Here is a 24389-nt window from a genome sequence, read left to right as displayed (position 1 = left end):
TCTTGTTTTTAATGGGAAAAGCCTGGAGAGGTGTCTTGATTGTTTTCTACAATATTTACAGCTGTGATCGAATCCTGAGGAAGCAGACAGCCATCCTTCTAGGATCCTGGGGCCATCCCGCGGGCTATTTCTCACAGTCAACGTCTTTGTGCCATGCTCCTCCTCCTTGGTGAATGGGTCCCCAGACCAGGATGAGCCATGTGCTATCTCCCTCCTGTAAACAGCAACCCAGTGTGGGTAAAGCAGCTGCCTCACCAGTGAAAAGCATAGGCTACAACTTCAGCAGGAGACTTCCTTTCAAAAGACCCCACAGAAAATAAGATTAAGGATACACTACATAGGTATGTCAGACTCAACGACAGCCATACAAACCAAAAACTTGTCCTGTAATTGATAAAGAAAACCAAGTAGGTAGCAAGCAAGTGGGCTTATCAACTAGAGCTGTCATCTTTGCCTGTAATGGGAAGTGTCTGGATTCTGTTTGTCAGATTCTGGCTATGACTTGTGGTGATCTATTGCTTCTAGCTTAATGTACTGTAAGTACTGTTAGGTACGTAACCGTTTGGTTTTTGTTTAATTCCCAGTATGTAATGAGTTCTATATGCGTAATATGTACATTAGCCCTCCACTAGTTATACTTGTGTATTTATAGTGTGTTCTGAGTTCTCTACGTTTGTATAAATGAACAGAGAGTTGAAGCAGAAAATCCATGTAGAAACAGCACATAGAAAAAGAAATGAATAATTTGACTGCAAGATCGAGCTAGATTAGTTCTCTATCCAGTAATGTATATACCATATAGTTTAATACTGTTAAATGTTCAATATACAGGTAGGACCTCTCTGGTTTGGCCATTTGTAAAATGAGTGCTTTTTGCTTTGGAATACTTTTCATGATTTGCATTGCATGTCAGGATAGTGAATACAAGTTTACTGGATGAGGAACCTGGAACAGAGGGAACTTGAAGTAACATCTCTCATTTTATACTTTGGGCTTGTCTTCATTACTGGCTGGATTGATGGGCAAAGATTGTTCCAGAAGTCTAGAACAATTTATTGAGTCTAGTATAGATGTGACAAATCAGCCGCTGATTGCTCTTCCATCGACTCCAGTACTCCACCTCAATAGGAAGTACAAGGTGAGTCAACGGGACAGTGTCTTCTGTCAATGCACCGCAGTGAAGTCACCGTGGTAAGCAAAGCTAAGTACATTGATTTTAGCTATACTAATCATGTAGCTTAAGTTATGTAATTTAGATTGATCTTCCCTATGTAGTGTAGATTTGCCCATAAAGTAATAATGATTTTGAGCACTCTATTATGATTTTTCTCCTTGCCAAAGCTTGTTGAATTGGGGGCCTGGTTTCCTCGATTAGCTAAAAATAAAAATATATCTAAATTTAAATTGAGCTTTTTTCCCCGTTGGCTTATTAGCTAGGTACGTTTGGACCTCTTTTCTGTGGTGACACTTGGTTTTAATGGACCCACTAGTCTTGGCGCACAGAGTACAATTTTCCTTTAACGTCAATTGGAGATGAAAATTGTTTATACACTACTATTCTGCTGGCACAAGATTGTTTCCACAGAATACATTATCATGTGTTGGTCAATATAGTTTGAAAACTGCAAATAATGGCATTTCCACTATTTTTCTTCAAGAAATATATTCTGCATTTTACTAGAGCTCAGCAAAGTTAGGCCCTGTTCTGCAAAATGCTCCATGTGGATGGACTCTTATTGAGGTAAATGATGGTCTGAACCTAAGGCCATGTCTTCACTAAGCAGAAGACTGACGCTGCTGTGATTGATCTTCTGAAGTTCAATATAGTGGGTTTAGTAAAGACCCATTAAGTTGAGCTCACAGGGTGCTCTTGTCAGTGGCTGGTACTCCTGGTCCTGTGAGGAGTAAGGAAAGCCAACTCCCACTGTAGGGACAGCGGGAAAACTTGAAACAAGATAATTAACATAGCTGAAGTTGTATATCTCGATTCAACCTTCCCCTTCAGTGTTGACCTGGCATATTTCCCAATCCAGGAAATCAGTCACCTTTATTTTTGTGCCAGAATCAGTAGTACTAGACCAAGAACCATTCTAGCAATGTTAAGGACTAGTTGACTATCCGATAAGCAAATACTTATTGGATAGGCAACAGAATAGTTGACTAGTCACTTCCCCTGCCCTACTGTTGCCTATATCAGATAGAATTATGTGGTCCTCTGGGGAGGAACAACGCCACCCTATTGACCAATCGAATAGTCGATGCAAAAATGCATCAACTATTCGATTAGTGAATTACATACTACTTCACATCCTTAATCCATGCTAGAGTTTGAATTTTCCCAGTGAATTACATTACCCGCCCACAGTACTGTGAAGATGTCGAGTTTTAGCTGAGGAATGGAATCTGAAAGCTAAATGCTGCCTTTGAATCACTTATTCTTTCTGAAAGTATCAGAATGGACTGACTGCACTATTCAGTATTTCTTTTTAGGGATTGAGCCCTACTCGTCAAAATGGCTTGAAGAAGAAGATGATGAATGTATATACTTTGTATTTCTTTTTTAAGTTTAAATTTAAAAGTTTGGCTTGATTTTTGCCTTGGGGGGTTGTCTGCTTGTCTGATCCAAATGACAATTGGTTTTAATTCATGCCTTCATTTGCTTCAGTTCAGTTTGCATGTAGAGGAATCACAAGGAATCATAAGGAATATCAAGTCTTCCCTCCTTTGTTTTGCTGGACCTTTTCAGGGAGGATGGTGGCAATGATGTAGACCAAGCATGGGGAATATTTTTGCAGTCCAGTGCTGTTGACCCATAGAAAAATCAGTTAGGGCTGCATGAAAATGAGAAGCTACCCCCCCCCACACACACACATACCCATTCCCCTTGCACACCAGAGCATAGGGAGGCCCAGGCTAGTGCCCGGCCCCCCCCCCCCCACACACACACACTCTTAGATGGAGCCAAAAATGAGAAATGGAGTGTGTGGGAGTGGGCTGCTGGGAAGCCTGCTTGGGTGTGGGGTCTGGGTGGGAGGGGAGTTGCAGGGCTGGAGCATCAGGTCCCCAGTGCTGGAGAGGGAGCCCCAAGCCTTGGGGGGATGGATCCAGCTCCTGGCTTACAGGTTTCTCACCCCTGATCTAGACTGAAAGCATGTTCAGCCTTTCATTGAAGGGGGAGAAGTGTTAAACCATTGACAAAAGGACTTTCTACAACCATCAAGCATTTGTATTAAATAAATGTACAGTGTGATGACTAAGTTCAGGATGTTCCCTAATAGTGATATTAGGTCTATAAAATCTAACAGTTCCCAATTATGGTCCCCAGTCAATAAGTTTTGCATAAGGCACGCCAATATAATTAGATGATCTTACTGTTATCTTCATTCCTCTTTCTCCTTCCCACTCTCCTCCTTACAGTGTGTGATAACATACATTTGTAGCATCATGCTTCAGTTTAGACCCCAGTCCTGAAAGGCGCTCTTTAAAGATGGACCCCTGAATCTGCTGGTAGCCCTCACTTCAGTTCATGAGGTGCTCATGCACCCAGCAGGAGCTCCATCCTACATCAGGGCCCTACATTGTAAGCCTTGATAGAGCCTAGCAAACAGGATCCTGATATGGAGTATATTGGGGCCAGTGAATAACAATAATACAAGATCCACACAAATATACCTTTCACAACCTCTAAGAAAGCACTGCAGGTCCAAGTGAAATTTGCTTGAAAACTGATTTTTATTTAGACTGATGAAAAAGCTATTTTTTATTTTTATTAACCTGTTATTTGTCACCTATATACAAGGATTCTGTTTGGAGTAAAGATCTTTAGATCAACCCTTATGACAAGATGAATAAGAGGTATCTGTAATTCAAATTATTTTAATTTATGAGAAATTATACAGGAAATGGAACAAAATAGTAGAAAGCAAAATGGTGGTGCAGTAAACATAGCTAAATAGGTTTTATATTTGTGTAGTATGCAAGCAATGCTGGTTCAGATTCTTATACAGCCTTGAGGATCTATGGCTCGGACTCAATACAATGACATATTTGTGCACAAAAGGTTTTAAACCACTTTAATCAACTGTAAATTGGTGTTCACAAAGATACATTCCCCAGCATCCTTCCCACATGAAGGACACCACAATGGTAACTGTTTCTCTGTGTCAGTTTCTTTGCTTTATTATTAGTATAAGACAATGAAGCAGAACTTATTTCCTTTCTTTAGTTAATTGTTGGTATTTTTCCTTACAAGTGTTTGTCACAATCTACTATGGTAATGAACTGAATATTACTTCAATGATACCCAAAAAGACACTTTAAAATGCATTCATCAGCTTATGTTAAATTTTGCTCTAATTATGCCTGAATATATTTAAAAGCAAGGAACTTCAAGTGCAGACTATTTTTAACATGAAAGTAATCCAGTAGTAACAATCTTAAACAATTAAAGAGGGGGCAGTTGTACAAGTTTGTTGCATAAAAATGTGATACTCACACACTGACTAAAAGGAGGAGTTGGAAATAACACCAACCCTGCAATTTGAAGAATATTTAGTATCTAATAATTCAAACAAACCCTATTAGTGCTCACTTCTGCTTTTGAAAATTACAATCAATAACTGGTGTTAAGTTTTTACACTACAATGTGTTTTTTTTCTTGGACACTTGATCAAATACCAAAATAATGGTCTGAAATATTTGTCTGGAGGAAAAATATTGACTAAAAAGTGTTATAACTTCTCATGACTTTGGCTCCCAATAATGAAAAAAATCTGCATGGATACAGGTGTCCACAGGAGATAAAATTGTGTCAGAATTTTTAGGCTTCAAACAGACTCTTTTTAAATGCTTACAATTTGTTGGGGAAGATTTTCAGAAACTAAAGAAATCCTATCAATCCATAGTTGAAACATTAAGAAAAGAGTTTAAAAAGAAAAAGAAGAAAAACAGATTTTGAATCCTGCACATGTACTTAACTTCATATACATGAAGAGTCTCACTGCACCCCAAAGGACTATTCACATGTAAAGGTCAACTTGTGCAACTGTCTGCAGGATCAGGGCTAAGTGATGTGCTACTTCCTACCTTTGCTACCAACTACTATTCCCAAAACTGTGATGAGATTGTTGGTGATGGGATATAAACACTATAGGGCTATGTCTAGACTACACGCCTTTTTCAAAAGATACTTTTGAAAAAGCCTCTTTCGAAAAAGAGCGTCTAGACTACAACCAGTACTTTCGAAAAAGCAAGCTGCTTTTTCAAAAGACAGGCACCTAGGCAGTCTGGATGCTCTCTTTCGAAAAAGCACAGTTTGCATTACGTAGCACCTTTTTTCGAAAAAGCACTTTAGAAAAAAGGCATTCTTCATAAAACGAGCTTTTCTGCGGTCGACAAAACCGCCGCATTCCTTCGATTCACTGTTGACAGAATGCAGTGGCAGTCTAGAGACGCAGGTAAAGATTTTTCAAAAAAAGGCCTGGTTTTTCGAAAAAATGTCTGTAGTCTAGACACACCCCGGGTGTCTACACAGCACCAAAAGCTGAATTAAGCTATTTGAACTTAAACTACACAAATGACATAGCAGAAGTTGCAACGCTTATTCTGACTTCAGCCCTGATATGTAGACATACCCTATGGTATCACAGGTGCTCACCATATGGAATCAATGGAACTGTTATTAACAACCCTGTTAATTTCAGTTCCATTCCAGGCACAAAAAAGAAAAAAAGTCAATGTTTACCAAATGATAAGGAAATCAATGTTCAAAGCAAATTTATTTTTAAAGAATGATGCTATCATAAACAAAGCAAAGTCAAATCTACATATGCAGATCCTGCACGTGTAATTGAAGACAGATACCTTTCCACTATTTCTATTTGGAAATTTCTCTTAATCAAATTGCAGTTTGGCGTTATTCCTATCTAAAAATAAACCATGAAATCATTTTTAAGTAAATATTTCTTTGCTATCTGTAAGATGAATTAAGTATGAAAATGTTCAAAAGGAACACATCTTTTAAACAGCTTTCAGAAATTGATTTTAAGCTTTCTTTTTTTTTTAAAAAAAAGGAAACAACTGAATCTACAAGTTGGCTTTTTTTTAACATAAGACCTCCTATGGATTTGGCAAAGATTTTTTTCTCCTTTTTCCTTATTATAGTAAGATGAAATTCCTGAATCAGAAAGAGTTCCATTAGTATACATAAAAAAGTAAGTATGCTGTTCCTTCAGTTTAAGGGAAATAAGTATGTCAATTTAGGATGAAAATGCTATTTTTTTTGCCAGCGAATAAAAAAACCCCCACACTTTTAAAGCTATATTTTGCAAAATGATACAAGAGGACTTTCAGTTAAACGAAAAACAATAAAGAATACTGCAAAATCCAATTTGTTAGGCACCGAGATCCAAATTTTAATTGAGGTTTTTGTAGACCAAATTACTAGCTTCTAAGAGAGCTCAGATCCACTGAAGCTATGCTGTATGTACCAGCTGAGCATCTAGAGCAGGAGTGGGGAACCTGCGGCCCCTGAGGTTCAGGATTCCCCGCTAGCATTGGGGAGACTGCACTAGCAATCCAGTCCCCTTCCTTCCCCCCCTGCCCATTATCCCACCGTGGAGCTGGAGCACACAAAACCTACTTGCCTGGGGGTCAGCAGCCCCAACCCAAAAAATGTTCTCCATTCCTGATCTAGAGTGTCTTAACATTTTGCGTCTCCTATGAAAAATAAAATATAGCTAATCTTAAAAAAAGAGAGTCCCATCAAGTCAGGATTTCTCTAATAGCATATATAAGGCCACACTTTAATGACAATATTCACTTTTCCAGAGATAAAGATATAATTGTTTAGATGAATTCCTAGCTACATCACAACCATCATATGAAAGCTAAGAATTAGTTTATTTTAACACTGACGGTTTTATTTATTTTCAATGATATTTCACTACCAAGCATACAGCAGATATTAATCAATCTGAAACATGCTTTATACATTGATCTAAAAATTATCCATGATAGCTTGGATTTCAGTATCTCTTCTCCCCCATCTACTACTAAAGTAGGAACATGTTTACAGAACAAACAGCACAGGACATTTTGCAATCACTCAAGAAATTCCTGCCGTTCACCATTTGTATTCTCAGATGGATAATTCTCATTGCTTTCGGCCTGACCAAATCTTATTCTCCCTTTAAAAAGTGCTAGTTGTAGTTGTGGTTGTCAGACGTCTTCCAATAAAAATCCTTGGGGAAGAGAATATACATGAATAAGCACTAATTTCATTTTAAAAAAGAACGTACAACATGTAAGGAATGCTTTTCCTCTTATCAGATTACTAGTCATGCAAATTACAGTAGCAGTTGTAGCATCTGCTATAGCTAAGATTGCAAGAGTTTCTGCTAAAAAAAAACACCTGCTTTCAGTTGCTCATGCTTTTGTACATTCTCCTGTTCTTTCATTCACGTCAGATTTTAGAAATTAAATAACATGTTCAGTGTCAGCTGAGCTGTTTTACATAATACTCGCTTATCTGACTTAGTATTTTCATCAGTCACTTTTTATTATGTTCACTATTTTCCCACTCAATATTATTTCACTATATTATTTCCTGTATTTATTTGCCTCAGGTGAAAAAAATTACCACTATGAAAAGTAACCATTTTGACCATATTTAAACACAGCTCTTCATGAAGTTGTTACAAGTTGTGATCTTGTACTACTGTGTCCATAAGTGAGCTAGAATGTTGCAAGGTCAGAACAATTCTGGAAAGTCAAGTAATGAAGAATGTACAAATTTACAGTATTTTCGTTTTACCTCAAAGGAAAACTTCAGTGTGTTTCTATAATATCTTGATTGGTCAGGTATATATATTTTTATTTCTATAATCAGTGTTGTAGACTAATTTTAAGTGAGTTTTAACATGTATTTAAGATTTGAAGGAAAGTAAAGTTTGGTTTGGTTTTCAATTTTTTTAAGTTAGGTGGATGGGAACTGAAATTTGTACGTGAAATAGCTAATCTGCGCCCTGACATACATAGAAGTATATGTTCCTTTCAGATACTTCCCTTATCTGCACTCTGACCCTAACCAACTGGATTGGTGTGTGAACTGAGAAGAAAGAAGGACATCTCCATCAGGGAAGGAATATTGGTGCAAGAGACCCAATGAGATCATTGTAAACAGCACCAGCAAGTTGTTGAGCCTACTTCTTATCTCATATTCAACAGTTTTATAATGGTGTCTCCTACAGTCCAGTAGGTTACCTAGTGCTGTTTTATGCTTATGAGATTACAAGACACATTACCCAGTGGAATGAGTAAGCTGCACCGTATTTGTTATACTACAGTGGTTCTGCAACATCTGGCATCAATCTTCCTGGAATTTCCGAAGGCCTCCAAAAGTTTAGGATTTAGGGCAGAGACTGGGCAGATCAGAGAGAAAGGAAAGTGGGTTTTGGTCAGGAAGTAGATGATCCCCTGTTAGCTTAACAGAGATTCCTTGGGAAAGACGTGACAGTCCAGAATTGTATCACCTTTCCACAAAGCTCACTCCCCTAGTGAATCTTGCTGAGGTCTTAATGTGACTGGGCCTGGCCTCCCACAAATTCCCTGGCATCTGTAAGGATGCCTGGGGATCTTCTGGGTTTAGGGATGGTCCTAATGCACCCTCCACAGATAGGACAACCTTAGCCTCTGAATGGATGGAGTTGGGGGGGAATTGATCTCCTCCCCCAGTCCCTTTCCTACAAGTGCAGTTGAAGTATAATTAGACACAATGCGAATATGAAGACCCCTTCCATTCTTTTTATAAAGGATCGCAATGTTTCAGAAACATGCAGAATAAAAACCACTGGCTTTTTCTCTCTTTAAAGTTAAAATCCATCCAACACAACAAAAATGCATAATTCTTAATTTCAGCTTCTGACAGTTCTCTAGGTAAGTCCTCAAGTAATGAACAACCACTGAAGACCCATGCGGCAATGTCACAGCCAACAAACAAGTAAGAAACTTGCAAAACATAAGATGTCTAGTCAGGTTTGCTTTTGTGATATAATAGCTTCAAAGTACAGGCAGTCCCCGGGTTACGTACAAGATAGGGACTGTAGGTTTGTTCTTAAGTTGAATTTGTATGTAAGTCGGAACTGGTACATATTGTAGGGCAGTGGTCCCCAACCTTTTCAGGTTGTCGGGCGCCAGGGGGCGTGGCCGTTCGCCCGCCGGGCGCCAGGGGGCGGGGACACTTGCCCGCCCGGGGGCAGCCCCCCCCAGCCGCATGCCCGGGGGTGGGGCCCCCCCATAGCCACGCACCAGCGGGCGGGCCCTCCCCCATAGCCATGCGCCCGGGGCCGGCGCCCCCCCCCGTAGGCGCCGCGCGCCCGGCGCTCCCCCCGTAAGCGCTGCGCGCCCGGGGGCGGGACCAAGGCCGGGGCTGGCGACGGGGCCAGGGCACGCGCGGCGCCCCCGGGGGCAGGGCCAAGGCCGGCGCCGGAGCTGGCAAGGGCACGCGCGGTGCCCCCGGGGGCGGGGCCGGGGCCGGTGCTAGGGCACACGCGGCACACCCGGGGGCGGGACCGGCCATGCGCCCGGGGCTGGCACCTGCCGCACGCCCAGGGGCAGGGCCAGCCCAGATTGCTCCGCGGGCGCATGTGAAGAGCCCGGCGGGCGCCGTGGCGCCCGCGGGCACCGGGTTGGGGACCACGGTTGTAGGGGATACTCTAGACAAACATTTCTCCAGAGCTCAGTTTTATTCTCCCACACCTCACTTCCCTCAGTCCTTTATTCTCAAGCAGAGGTGTCTGCTGAGAAAAGCTGCTCCGCGTCTCCTTGGTTTGCTGCGGGGGGGCGCTAGCTTCGTGTCTCCCTGGTCTGCTGGGGGGAAGCAGCTAGTGCGGGGTTGCCTCACCCTGTTTGTAAGTAGGGATCCGATGCAAGTCAGATCCATGTAACCCGGGGACTGCCTGTAGTAGATACCGGTTAGTAAATAACTGGCCATGTGGCAAAATAGTTGTACCAATTATATGTGAGGCATGTGAAGAACTATAGATTGGAATGCCATTATTCAGATAGGAGAAAATTACAGTAGAAAGGGGGCAAAAAAAACTTACCCTAGACCTATAGCAAGCAAATGAGAGAGAAGCAGAGATGGAAGAAAAACCTTTAAAAATTCTGCTGAGAATATGCCCCCTTTCTTCATCATGCTTGTGTTTCTCATGCTGAGAGAGGCAGTACGCTTAGGGTGTTTGAAAAGAAATTCCCTATTTTAGGAGAGGAAAACAAACATGTTAGCAAATATACATTTGCTACCATAAAAATAAAAGCCCCATTAGAGAAATGGCAGTTGCTGAGGATACTCACTTTGGTGGGATGTTCTCAGGCCTACTTGACCAATCCCATATCCAATCTGAATTTTTCTGCAAGAGCCTTTCTTCTACTTTTCTTCTTTCAAGAAAATCTTCTTCAGACTAAAATAAAGAGTCTCCATCAAACAGTGTAACTGGATGGTTAAGACTATGCAAACAACCATCACCATCCTTTTAGAAACCAAACTGACTTTACAAAATTTGGCTTTTCTCAACCTTAGGCCCTTTCGGATTGTACTATCACAATGCAGCCCTCTCATCTGTCCCCCTTGCTAATTCTCAAGGTCACTTGCAGCATCCACATGTTTCTCTAACTCAGTGTACAGTGCCTTCTTTTCTTGTGGTGTGTTATAGAAATAAATTCATTAACACTTATGAACAGTTCAGATACTATAGTGGTGAGCACTATAGAAAAACCCATGAGGAAATCAATAATTCTGTCTTCAGAGCAGCATTTGAATAATATACAATAGGGATGTCAATGTATATCCATTTAAATGATTAACCAATAAGTCTATACTTATTGGTTAATCCAAACGACTACAAGCAGTTCCTTCTCCTTGCTGCCTCTACCAGTTTTTTAACCCATCTCCCTGTGCAGAGGAGTTCCACTTACCATCCTATGCTGCTGCCTCTGATATGGAGGCAGCAGCGCAGAGTCGCAGGGGGTTCCCCAGGAGTGAGGCTGAGTGACTGGCTGCCAGCCCCACTCTGGGGAGTATTTTAGTAACTGTTTAATTGCTAAAAATTGTGCAACTGCTATAATACACAATATCTAATATCCCTAATGGACAGTAAATAAAGCCTGAGTCCATTCACTGAACATTGAGGAAGAACAAAAATATTGAATAGTTGTTCATTTAAGTGTGCACTGAATTGAAGCAACAATGCTAGGGTGGGAGGAAAAATATGTAATCATGTCAGTGAAGGCTATGATAATGAATGTGCACAGGGAAGTATATTAAAATTATAGAGAACTTTAATTCTGGCATTTCTAACTTTTAAAGGGCTTGAGTTTGCAATTTTACACTTTCAATGAAGGTTTTCTTTTGTGTGTAATATATATCGACAGCTCACTTATTTGAGAGAGTGTTTGCCTACATGGATAATTTAGTCAGTTTCTTACAGGAGCTGCAGAGAAATTGGGTCTTTGGGAAAGACTTGAATGAGGAGAGGAAATGGCTGCAGAGACCACCTCAGAAGATAGGGATCAATGCAATCAAAACATGATTTACTGAGATGGATTAAGAGGAGAGAGAAAATGCCCATTAATTTTCTGTTTGTTAAATGCAATTATAGTGGCATTCTTTTTCAGATATAGAGAAAATGTAGCAGCATGAGAAATTATGTTGGAATAATTTTGCATATGCTATTGTGTATCCTTTGTACTTTTGGTAGTTGTTAGAGGTCTCTATTGAGACCATAGCCTTACCGTACTAAGGACTGTACAGACAGTCCCAGTCCTGAAGACATTTCAGTCTGACAGAGGACAAGAGAAAGAAAGTAGTACAGCTGGAAATCTGAGGCAGAGGAAGAGTGAATTGCCCAAGGTCACACAGGAAAACTGGCAGAAATGGAAAATGACCCCAGATCTCCTGAGTCCTTTACCACAAGGCCAACACTCTTCTCAGTGATCTGTGTATATTTACACTGTTAGGGTAAAAAGTGCTATGTCACATAAGTTACAAATCATGCATACACAGTGTCAAGATGATGCTCTGACTGCAACTATACCAGTGTTTCTCAAAGTGGGCTGTGGGCTCACTTTGAGAAAGCTGTTAATGGGTCACTCCAGATTGTTTACTTAACAGCTCTGCAGCCATAGACCCTCGCAACTCCCACAGGCTCTAGTTTTGCAGCTTCCCACAGCTCCCCTTAGCTGGAACCTCAGAAACACTGATCTAGACAGGTGTTTGAGACAAAGCAAGTTCCGGATAGGCAGCACATCCTTTTCTGAGGTTTTTGTACTTTTACAGGAATTATTTACCACACTTTATCTGTAGAAGAGCCTATAGACGAACATTTTAAAGATTAATAGCAAGTATCTAATAAGGGGATTGTGTGGACCTGTGATTCTAGCCTTGTTTCGGCAATGTGACAATACACAGTATGCATAATGTGACTCTCTGCTTCCAGTAAATGCCACTTTTTTATCCTGATTTACCAGCTGTATTGGTTGCTAGCAATCTTCACAGTATGTTCTGGCTTATTATCTAGCCCAGCGTTTCCCAAACTATGGGCTGTGGCCTAATATCGGAAAAAAATACCGGGCCTCAGCATGGCTGCCAGGAAGGGAGCGGGGCACGGAGAGCTGGGAGGAGGTGTGCATGTGGGGTAAACAGGCCACTGAGAAGCAGGGTTGAGGGCAGCGAGGCTGTCCGGCAGAGATCGGGGGAGGGGGAGCAGAGTTGAGGGCAGCAGAGCTGTCTGGCGGAGATCTGGGCGGGCGGCGGAAGCAGGGCTGGATGGGGGAGATCAGGAGGAGGAGAACTGGAGAACCAGTCTCCAGAAGCAGGGCTGGATGGGGGCAGCGGGCTGGCCAGGGGATGGGACGGGAAGGGGAGAGATCGTGAGGAGGAAGACGGGAGAACCATCCACCGGAAGCATGGCTGGACGGGGGCAGTGGGACTTCCTAGGGCAGATCAGGAGGGGTGGTGGGCGAATCGGAAAGCGGGACTGACCCGGGCACATGCAGACCCGGGCACACGCAGACCCGGGCACACAAGTGAGTCCAGCCCCAGAGATTCCATTTTGCCCTACTGCCCCCCGCTCCCAATACCCTCCCTCGAGTAGTTGCAAACTGCCTAGCTGGTGGACACATTCATGCAGCATAAGCACATCTACCAGCCAGACAGTTCGCAGCTATGGACTGATACACCTAATAATAATAAAACTTACCTAATTAGAAAATACTGGATATTTTATATGTCTGGTATTTTCTCAATTTGTTTCCCGGACAGAACCCTCAAATACCGGACTGTCCAGTACAAAACTGGACACCTGGCAACCCTACCCCTCCTTGCACCCTCCCTCCTAGCCAGATACCCTACCCCCAATCTGCTCCTGCTCCCGCCTCCTGGAGTGCCCATGCGGCACTGGGTCCCTCAAGCCCTGGCCCAGGCTGGGTGGAGGATGCAGCCGGGTGAAACACTGAAAATGTATTCATTTTTAGTTCTTTTTTTATATATGAATTTATATTTTTGGGCTGCAAAAAACAGTACTGAAAAAAAAAATTCCAATTAAAGTAAAAAGTTTGGGAAACCCTGGTCTAGCCAGCTTTCTATCCATCTTACAGTCCATTTATCCAATCCATATTCCCTTAACTTGCTGGCAAGAATATTGTGGGAGACTGTATCAAAAGCTTTGCTAAAGCTGGCACTGGGGGCTTTGGAAGGACCAGAAACAACTTATTTGAATATTCATCATTTGCTTAATGAATATGCAAATATGCAAATGAATGTTACCAGTCCTCCAAAAGCTCAGGAATGGATTTACTGGTCCCTGTGTCAAAAAGTTTGGGAGCCCCTGATCTAGCCCTTTCCTAATGATTCCCAACAATCACCTATTGGTGTAAGTCTGAGTGATGCAAGGGAGTGAGTCAAGTCAGGAAGAGGAACATTGCTGCTTTGTTCATCTGTATGACATCAGTGAAATACGGATGCTATTATTGTAATATCTAAGCACCTCATAAACTTTAATGGCTTTGATCCTCCTAACATCCCTGTGACGCAGTGACATATTATCCTTGTTTTATAGATGGGCAGTTGTGATAATGAGTAGATTGGGCAAAGTCTTACCTGATGTAGGCCGCTGTGCTGGCAATCAAACCAAGGTCTCCTGAGTCCCAGTCCCTGTAGCCTATCTACTGAACCATCCTTCCTAATCACTGTAAATTCAGAGGATGAACATTATGACCTCTCTGTATGGGACTTTCAAAGAGGCCTAAGGGAACCAGGTGCTAAACTGCCATTAAGACAATGGAAATTGAGCACCTAACACCTTTGAAAAACCCAGCTCATATGTTTTTTAGAAAAGTAATTAAGCAAGTCTGTGGCTTAGAACTGTCCATGTAGGGGCTGGCCCCTGCAAAGACTCAGGGTATGTCTACACTGCAATAAAACACCGTTGGTTGGCCCATGGTACCTGGCTCAGGCTGCAGAGCTATTCAACTGCAATGCAGACAGTTAGGCTGTGGTACCCTGTCACATCACATGGTCCCAGAGCCTGGGATTCAGCCAAAGCCCAAACCTCTACCCTGCAGTTTTGCAGCCCTGCAGCTTGAGTCCCAGAGCCCAAGTTAGGTGAAACTGGCCAATGCAAGGGAGTGACAGTCAGGTAAGGAGGTGATTTCTGTCTTCTAGATCTGTATGATGTAAGTGAAATATGGACACTTATTATAATATCTTAGCATCTCGCAAGCTTTAATGGTCAGCCGTGGGTGCTATATTGCAGGGTATATCTACTCTTAAACCAGAGGTCTCAAATTCACAGTCTGCAGGGCCATATATGGGCCAGAACATATTTGCAATCTGTCCCAGGAGATTCAGTGCCTGGGGAATGCAGGGTGGGCTTTTACTGCTGATGCTGACACCTCACACCAAGGCCCCCTAGTAATCCCCACTGGGTCCCTTGGGGGACTGGTTGAGGAGGTGCCTGGAGGGGGCAGAGTTTGGGGGGGGGGGAGGGACGGGGACAGGGACAGGTTTGGATGTGTGTCTTCCCACCCCATCCATTCTCCTGGGCTGGATTGTGAATATGCTCCTTCCTGTAGATGGCTGGGAGTTTGAGAGCCCTGCTTTAAACAGCTGAGGATCTTGACTCCAGGGAGAAATCACTTTTAATCTCAGAAGTAAAGTGACTTAATTGTTTAATCTTTGCAGGATCAGTCTCATCTTTTTCAATGTATATTTTCTTATGCTGGGCTTGGCCCCCTGATAGTCACAGACACATTCTCAAAGGAAGGGAGACTTAACTTTTACCTGAGAACTGTTCTTTTCTCCACTGCTGTGACTCTCCATTTCAGAAGCTCTATTATTGTCCTGGGGTGTCTGAGAACGAGGAGGGCTTTGTAAAGAGAAGCAAAAGAAGGGGACAAAAATCTCATTAAACTTTTCATGCTGATATTCAGTATACTGGTAACTAAGTGAGCAAACAAACTTCACTACTGGACAGCTACAGCATGGGCAACAAGAACACAGGTTTCACTGGCACTAATGTGGCTCAATCCCGACCTAATGGAAATACCTCTAGGATTGCAACATAATCCATCCTCCATGCTCACTTGATTACAGCTGCAAAGAAGGAAGCCAGTTTACTGCATAGTATATAACCTTTTGCAAATATAAACATCTATATATGGAGTTACCGGATTTGAACCCACACCTTAGGTCATAAATATAATTGGAGAAAAACAGGCAATAATGGCTTTAGGACTGTATTCAAACTAGCCACCTAGAAATAAGAGGCCCCACATTCCTTTGCCCATTCCACAAGTCTTCCAGTTCCTTCAATCAAATTAAACTTTATAGTGCAGATCCTCCACTGGTCTAAATTGTCACAGACCCAATTATATCAGTCAATTTATAAGAGCTGTCCCATATGGAAATTATTTTTAAGTGCTGCTACTAGAAAGCTCTATGGTCTGCACATTAGACAAAGCTAAATATTTTAGCAATTACCTAAGGACTTCCAAGTAAAATTTTTATCATCCCTTTTTTACAGTTGCTTTTCCATGCAGCTAATAAAGTGGCATAGTGTCCACACGGACTGATCATACGGCCACCATGTGCAAGCCCAGGCTGTGAAAGCATCAGACTTTTTTATTAGAGCAGGAATGTTGCCATTGATGGTGATACACTTCCCCTAAGAAGTCAGAGCATGTTAAAATTACAATGCATGATAATTTTTCCATGGCTCTTTCCCTTATATTATTTCCTTCTGGTTTCAGGATGGACTGCTTCAGAAAATGAGTTTCTATGTTTAAAAGTAACCCATCTGTTTGTTATAAATTTTGATACTGATATAAATGTGTGTGTATATAAGCGCACACACACTATACACACACATACCAGAAAAACTGCACTATTGTAAGCACTCCTGTATTTACAATAATATATTTATAGCTACCTATCACAGCGCGAGCTTTCTCTTGAACTGCTTCTTCCAGATTCATGCTGGGCATCTAGGAGTATTTTCTCCATGTCACCATTGTAAACAGAAATAGAATCTGGTACTTGCTCTTGGCTTGTTGGCTGGACAGTATTGCCATTGCCATTGCTGCTGAAGTGCAGTTCCACCCAGGAACCTGCTTGGCATAATTAAAAAAGGAAAAAAGCCACAAAGACAAATATTAAAAGTTGAACGCCCACATAACACTTTTATGTTAGGTCTGATGACTTCACTCATGCTTTCCTCAAAGTGACTACACATAGTACGCACAGGTGATTGCTGGTTAACAGTAAAATTATATTCTAACAAGCCTTTATTTTTTCCCTGTGGTAAATACGGTTCATACTAGAACAATGAGAAGTCCTATGGCACCTTATAGACTAACAGATTTATTGGAACATAAGATTTCGTGGGCAAAGACCCACTTCACCATGCGTGTACATGCATCTGACGAAGTGGGTCTTTGCCCACGAAAGCTTATGCTCCAATAAATCTGTTAGTCTATAAGGTGCCACAGGACTTCTCGTTGTTCTTGCAGATTCAGACTAGCACGGCTACCCTTCTGACACTGTTCATACTGTTTTTATGCCAATCTCTTGTGTGTTACAGTCCATTAAAGTCAGTAAACATCTCTGAATTGAGTTAAATGGGCTCTAGAACAGGCTCCTCACGGATTTGTGTAATATGGTTTGTTTTATAGCGACTGCACACTTATAGACAAGTGGCACTGTGTAAAAAGAGATGTAAGAGCTAGAATGTCACACCTCCCACCAGGAGTGACTTTTCAGCATGATGTAAAATGTAGCAGAAAGTGTTGGAATGATACCTTTAGTATTCCACCTAATGAACTAGGGAAGAAGAATGGCTACCAAAATGCTTAGATGCTTTTCTTAGAAAGCTAAAGGTCATGCAGTTCTGATTCACAGGAAAACCATGACAGTACAAAGTGTCTGCATTGTACGGCAGCATCCATACTAGGGATGTAAAGGAGTAATCGACTAGTCAACTATCCGATAAGCCTATGCTTACTGGGTACTCAAGTCAACTACTCACATCCCCTTCTCTTTCCCCTGCTGGGCTCTAACTCCATTTAAAATGCAGAGGTGCAGCGGTCAGCATGAGCTGAGACTGCTTGGTCCCGGCTCATGCTGAGTCCAGCAGCCCCTGTTCACGGTGGACAGCCCTGTGTGCTGGTCACCACAAAAAGGGGTTGCTTGACAGCAACAGCCCCTGTCCACAGAGGAGGGCAGCTCCTTGCTGGGACTCCTGCCGGCAGGGGATCACCCCACCCCTGCTGCCTCTAATAGAGGCAGTGGGAGGGGATGCAGGTGGCACCCTGGAGACAGTGGGGGGGAGCTAGCTTTTCAGCTGGCTTCCCCTAGCACTGACTCCTGTCCCCCCCTCACAGAGGCAGCAGGTGGGAGGCACTGCAGAGAGCACAGGGTGAGCAGGGACGGCTTGAGTCCCTGCTTGCCCCAAGCTCCCTGCAGCACTTTTGCTTTTGAAATGTACAAAAGCCCTGGAAGGGTCTTGTACATTTCAAAAGCAGAATCACCTCTAGTGGGAACCAGTGCGAGCTGGGACTGAAGTAGTCCCCACTCGTGCCATTCCCCCACTATGCCTCTGCCTCCCCTGCCTCTCAGATGGTGCTGGAGGGAACCGGCTTTACCAGTTCACCCCAGCACCAACTCCTACTCTTCTCCTCCCCCGCCTTGCTGCCTCTTTCTGACAGAGGCAGTAAGCGGGGAGGAGGGGGTAACTAGTCGAGTCAACCATCCTATAAACATTTGCTTATTGGATAGTCGACTGGTGGCTTACATTCCTATTTCCAACCCACTTAATTAGCCTCATTAGCACCAGTCCTACAATTGACAGGTACTTTTTCCCCCTCCCTCTGTTATAAATATCTTGGTTCTGCTATTTCCATTCCAGCTCATCTGATGAAGTGGGTTTTACCCATGAAAGCTCCTGGTACTTTTTTATATATTTGTTAGTCTCCAAAGTGCCACAGGGCTAGTCATTATTTTTGAAGTTAGACTAACATGGCTACCCCTTAGACACATAAAAACAGTGTTTGTTGTTTCACTTCTTCATCGAGCACATTTTAAAGCATCACTGTTGGGCAATATAGGATGTTTGGCAATTGCTAGCTCAGCTATTGCTATCTAAAATGACAGTGACATGTTTTTCTTACCAAAATGTATTCAGTAACAACTACTTTCCATGTTAAAAGCACCACTAGTATATCAAAGGATCTAGATAGAGTTCTTCACTTATAATATCAACTAAGTGGATAACAGTAAATAATTGTGTGTGTGTGTGTGTGTGTGTGTGTGTATATTATACACCAACAATTCAGTGGACGTTATTTCCATAAAATGCTGATAAACAGAGGTTTATAATAGTAAAGATACACATAATATAGTATCCCTCCTTGAATAATTTGTAATCTAAAGGTATTCCAGGCACAGTACAATTAACACAAACAAAAGATGACAGTGTAGTTCTATTTGCATTCTGGTGAAGATAATAGAAGGGATTTTGAATGTGAATGAGGAAACGGGATGGTAATGACATGTACTAACTATTCATACCCTACATTTAAAAGAAGCCAATAAACAAGGACAGGGGAAAGGAAAAAGGGGTGAGCAGCTTTAATTGATGGCAGAAGGAATGGAGCCAGTGTAAAGATATGTGAAGCCCGAAATGTAATCAGAGGATAAGAGAGTGTGGATCTTGCTGGCTGTGTTCAAGAGATAAGAAGAGGAATCCAATCAAGTCAATTTGTGGATGACTACATGGACAATTTAAGATTTGAAATCCATATAGTCCTCTGCATGCCACAGCCAGAGAACCCCCATACATGCCTCTCCCGGGGCCGCTGCCTTCCCCCCCCCCGCGGCGCAGGGGAAGCCAGTGCGTGCCTCCCCCAGGGCCGACCTCTCTCCTCCTGTGGCGCAGGGAAACCCCCATGCGCCTCCTCCCCTGGGGCCGAAGCCAGGCATTAGGGGAAGGGGAAGTGGCAGGGAATTTGGCACCCCATTTAACTCAGCGCCCTAGGTGGCTGCCAAGTTTGCCTATAGGCATGGGCCACCCCTGAGATGTGGCCTTACTGGCCCTGGCTCCTGTATCTTCAACAGTTCTGATCCTATCATTTGGCTCCCATCCTGCCCTGCTTTGCTCCAATGTCTCTTTCCTGCCCCCTCTCACCTTTTGCTCTTCCATCTACTAGTCATAGGATATAAAAGAAATTACTGAAACTATGCCTGTTTGTACTCACCTTTACAAGAAACAAATTAGCTTGTTACTAGATGGTGCACTGGTGATAATCACATAACCCAAACGTCAGTCATACAGTACAGACTGTTTGCATGCTACAATCATATTGGTCCATAAGTCATCTACTAAATTATAAGCCAAATCTTTGATTTGAGCTAGCATACCAGAGAAGTATAAATACAAAAACTATTGTCCAAACCACACCAGAAATATAGTTAGCTTTTGCAGTGTACCAGCATGCAGTGTACCAACTGTTACCTTACATGCTGTCAGGGTTGTACTGCAATGATTTATCATGCCTTATTATTGGGACCTGGACACATCTATTTATAGAGTTATTTATTTAAATAATGTTTACAGTGCTCTGACCTTGAAATATGTTATCTTAATGCTAGGTTAGTGTCTGAAAAGATTCTAAACTTTTTTATCACAGTAATTACCCAACATTCTTCTCTGACTGCGAGTGGCTACTCATTCTCTGAGTTCTAGAATGTTAGAATACTTATACAAATTAAAGACTAGATAAACAGTGATAATTAATTGCTCTCATGACTGATTTTAGACTTTGAAACATTTCTGTAGTCCTGCAGTTAGAATGCATAGCAGTATCTGATGAAAGTAAATGGCTATTGTGATGGATAGGATTGCTGGCCAGCATTCAGTGACTAGGGGATTAAACTCAAGTAGCTAGGAAGGCCACTGGTAGGGGGCCAGAAGAACCAATGAGGTGTTGATAGGGGGCCAGAAGAACCAATGGGATACAGTGCTGAAATCTGAATTGTATATAGATACCTGGTCTGCTCTTTCTTTGTGTGACTTCTAAGTTAAGGGCTAGACATCTAACAGGCAGTAATCAGAATTGCCATGCCTACAAGGAATTCAGGGCATGTAAGTGGACTGAACCAGAAAATGGTCATGAGTAAATAAAGGGAAAATGTGTATTTAGTCACAATTAGGACATTTTTATTGCTTGGGTTCTTTGGTTAAACTTCTCTGTGAGAATCTATTCCTTCCCTCCCCCATTCACTAAGAGCATATCAGAGGTGTTCTCTGTGTTTTAATTTGTTTTACTCATTGCTCTGTAACACCTAGTAACCAAGTATGCTTTACTAAATATATCTTTTTGTTTTGTTAATAAAATCACCTTTTTTAAGGCGATTTGTTGTGTCCTGGAAAGAAAGAGGGTGTCTGTGTGTGTGTCTGCCTATCTTGAGAGGTCAGCTATCAAAGACACAGTTGGTTTTCTTTTGTTTCTTTTTTTCAAGCTCTCTTGTGGCAGAGAAGCATGGGGTACTCGGGAAGGAAGTCCAAGTGCTTTTTTCCTGGGATCAAGAAGAAAGGGATTTGTTTTACTTGGTAGTGGCAGCTACCCCTCAAAATCAGTAAATCTGTGACTCTGGGAAGTTTTTGTAAGCAGAGCCTACAGAGGGAAGTTATTTAATGTCTCTTGCAGGCCGACACCTTCTGCACTTGGAGTGCCAGAATGAGGAACAGCGCTGACAGCTACATTAAGCCATCTTAAACAAGTGAAAAAACACAAGTAATTCACTGTTTGCTCTACTGCCATGTTGTGCTAACATCTAGGAGTTGATTTATTAGTGCCACCTTTAAGGGCCCATCTACACTACATATACAAGTGTTAGGAGCCTTCTGTTGCAACTGAGTTAGATCATAGTTCCATCATTTACTCTTTGAACAAGATCACACTACATGTTCTAACATTGTTCTCTCATGATGCAAGAGATCTGGACCTAATCTGTATGTGCTGTACAGGCAAAACTTTGGATAATGGCCAGTGCTGATAAGTGTTAAAATTATCAAAGTTCCAGCTCTCATCGATTTCCTATTTATACAATTCCACAGCCATTCAAAACTGCTTCACATGTCAACTAAACACAGTCCCTGATTATGACTTTGTATATTGGATCTTTTAGTGATTGGTGTTATAGATAGATTACTGTAAGTGAGCTCTTGCAATAGTGATTAGATACTGAAGGCTGATGTTTAATAAAAAAACAGGAACATAAACAGATATGTAGGTAGGAGAGGTTGAGAGCTGGAAGGCAACCTGAGTGGAATGAGTTATGGGTAGGCACTTGAAGGGAAAAAAAATAAGACTGACTGGTGCACTGGACTAGGCAATATTACACAAAAATAAAGGCTAGCATGAGACAAGCCAAAGATGGAATAATTAGTGGGATATTATTGGATCTGTGAATATCTTTAGTGCAATACTTCCAATGTTAGTCACTGCCACAGAACATTTGCATAAAATTCTGATGTCTGAAATGACAAATTGCTCTGAGAGCAGACAAAATTCAGTGTGCACAGAATGCCAGTCCCTCTCTCTCTCTTATCTCAAATATCAGTGAAGTCCCCATTTAAAACAACTGTCCTTCACATGCTTTGACGGTTGTCTTATTCCTCAGCTCCTCAACAAACTCCTTTGCACTTCCAACATTCCAAATACAAGGAGCATGTGCAATTACACTAGATCACATCTGAATGCATAACCTCTTACCTCTGACTTAGTACTTTTTGTCTCGCAAATAACACATTCTGTTCTTTACGAGAGTGCACGTCTCTTGAAACTCTATCCTAATCTAGCTCTCTCTTGTTGGTGTGCGGCTGTGTGATTTAGATTTCAGTGCTTTTTTAAATGTGTTCCATTCCTATTCAGAATTATGTTCACTTTTTGGTCACCAAGACATTGAGCCAGCCTTGACTTCCCTGATAGAGAAGCAGCTGTCTGTCTCTCTTCATGAGCCTTGAGAATCTCCTACCAGAAATACTATAAAATTAAAATACATAAAATTGAACCTTACTTCCAAAGGAAACTGTATATTTATATCCCAAATGTAATCATGAGCTTATCATGCAAACTTGTCTTAATGTTCCAGTCCAAATGTGGTGCGCACACAAATATTTATGTATAATGTTTACCATTATTACCTTTCCAACCACCAGGTGAGGAAAAGACATATCAGGCTAAGTCCCTTTATGATATGTGTGTCTTATCTGTACATATCAGTGATAGAGAAATAAGACCATCTGAATCTTTTTTTTTTAAATCTTCCAGGGCTGAGAGAGTTATGAAACACCATCTTGTGGTTTTGCTACGTGCAAAACTTCTAACCCTTAAAATGACAAGGTAAAATAACTGGCATTATATATAGTTTAGGCAATTAAATAACCACACCTCTCTGTCTTTCACATTGACACACAGTGAAATCATAGAGAAGATTTGGGAATGTAAGCTAGACTTTTTGATCTTTATTTTCAAATCTGCAAAGTATGCAGGAAATACCTGCATTCCCCAATTTGAGGTGAATAAGGGAGAATTCATAAAATATCTTCTGCAAACTGATTTCAATATTTTTAAGTATGGCAAATATAAGCCCTGATTTCATTTTTTGTCACCCATGGTAAAACACGCTTATTTATTAAAATCCTATCTCTCATTCTTCCATTCCTCTGTTGTGAAAGAAAAATATATTCAGCCAAAGGATTATGGTTTGCTGGGGGGATATGTCAAACTAGAATAGGTAAATCTGAACATAAAAAGATGTTTATTATTTATTTCCAACAACAAAAAATAGGGTGCTTCCAAAACGACCCAAATCCATCACATCTGTCCCATGGAGTTTCAGGTCTAAGGAACATCAATTATATCAGGGAGCTGGCAAGAAGGTGCTTTTCTTTCTTAATCCCACAGCTAGCCATCCATGAAACCGTAAGTGTACCTGCCATGTTTGTGATAACTGGATTGCTGCTAATGGCAACCTCACTGCATGGGGGTGGGGAAAGGCGGCGCGTGTAACGAGATACCTCATTGACTGTGATTTCTAAATTGCTCACATTAACCCTAGCTCCAGACAAGGTACAATAAAGCCCGTACGCAATCCCACACTACTTGGATTCAACGACAGTCCTGGCGCATGAAGGACCGATCACCATCCATTTACCAGCGCTGGCAGGGGCAGTCTACCCCCTGCTTGTCAAGTGTCGTGTTTACTGCAGGGTTATTTATTGCGCCTAACAGCAGATCTTGTCTTGCGAAGGCGTCACGGGCTATCAACAAAGGGAACCGGAGTCCCAAACAGCTCCCATTCCGGACAGCCAGTGGTGAGGTCCCCGCAGGCTGATGGAATGGGGGTGGGGCGCTTCCCTTAGGGGGCCTGCACTAGGGGCCTAACCCTGGCTAGTAAGGGGGGCTCTTACCGTGCAAATTCTCCTCCGGCTGGCTGAGTCCCTCGCCCTGCGACATTGTCTCCGGCTTCTTCGGGGCAGGCGCTGCTATTTTCAGCCTGCGCTTCTCGCGTCCCGACGCGGCTGGCGGGGGCCGCTGCTGCTGCAGCTGCTGACTGCGGCCAAGTACGCAGGGCGGGCGGATCAGTGGCCAGCAGCTGACAGGCTCTGTTATTGTTATTGCTACTGCAGGTTCTGGGGCTTGCTGGGGAGTATGACGTCTCGAGGGAACGGGCCACCCTGATTGGCTGTCATCACATTCCTCCCCTTTTGCTCCTGTAGCGCTTGCGGGTGCACGGGCTGCCCGCGACCTGCTGGGAACAAGCTCAAAGCCTG

General features: G+C 42.3%; 1 protein-coding gene and 1 long non-coding RNA gene across 2 annotated transcripts in view; one reads left to right on the top strand and one right to left on the bottom strand.

Annotated features, from left to right (window-relative positions):
* Positions 1–4736, top strand: part of LOC106732912 (uncharacterized) — an 8461-nt gene extending 3725 nt beyond the window's left edge. Inside the window, exon 2 of the long non-coding RNA XR_012905653.1 lies at positions 62–4736. This is a non-coding gene — a long non-coding RNA (uncharacterized LOC106732912). The remainder of the gene's footprint in view (positions 1–61) is intronic.
* On the bottom strand, positions 4047–24389 carry BNIP3 (BCL2 interacting protein 3). The gene is made up of 6 exons (XM_006136634.3): positions 24027–24389; positions 16485–16662; positions 15338–15422; positions 10354–10460; positions 10104–10253; positions 4047–7241 (listed from the first exon to the last, which is right to left on the bottom strand). Exons 1-6 carry the CDS (start codon positions 24070–24072, stop codon positions 7190–7192), a joined length of 618 nt encoding a protein of 205 aa, XP_006136696.2. The 5' UTR covers positions 24073–24389; the 3' UTR covers positions 4047–7189.

Source organism: Pelodiscus sinensis, chromosome 8 (assembly GCF_049634645.1).
Source record: "Pelodiscus sinensis isolate JC-2024 chromosome 8, ASM4963464v1, whole genome shotgun sequence".
Lineage (NCBI taxonomy): Eukaryota > Metazoa > Chordata > Testudines > Trionychidae > Pelodiscus > Pelodiscus sinensis.
Note: the sequence above shows the minus strand (reverse complement) of the source record. Positions and strands in the feature narration are given on the sequence as shown.

Bases quoted from the DNA above. Each gene is read 5' to 3' on its own strand.
- BNIP3 (XM_006136634.3), bottom strand. From the start codon at position 24,072: ATGTCGCAGGGCGAGGGACTCAGCCAGCCGGAGGAGAATTTGCACG. The intron at 16,663-24,026 runs GTAAGAGCCCCC...TATGCCAAGCAG, and splicing joins GCCGGAGGAGAATTTGCACG to GTTCCTGGGTGGAACTGCAC. The intron at 10,461-15,337 runs GTAAAAGTTAAG...TCTTTATTTTAG, and splicing joins GAGAAAAGAACAGTTCTCAG to TCTGAAGAAGATTTTCTTGA.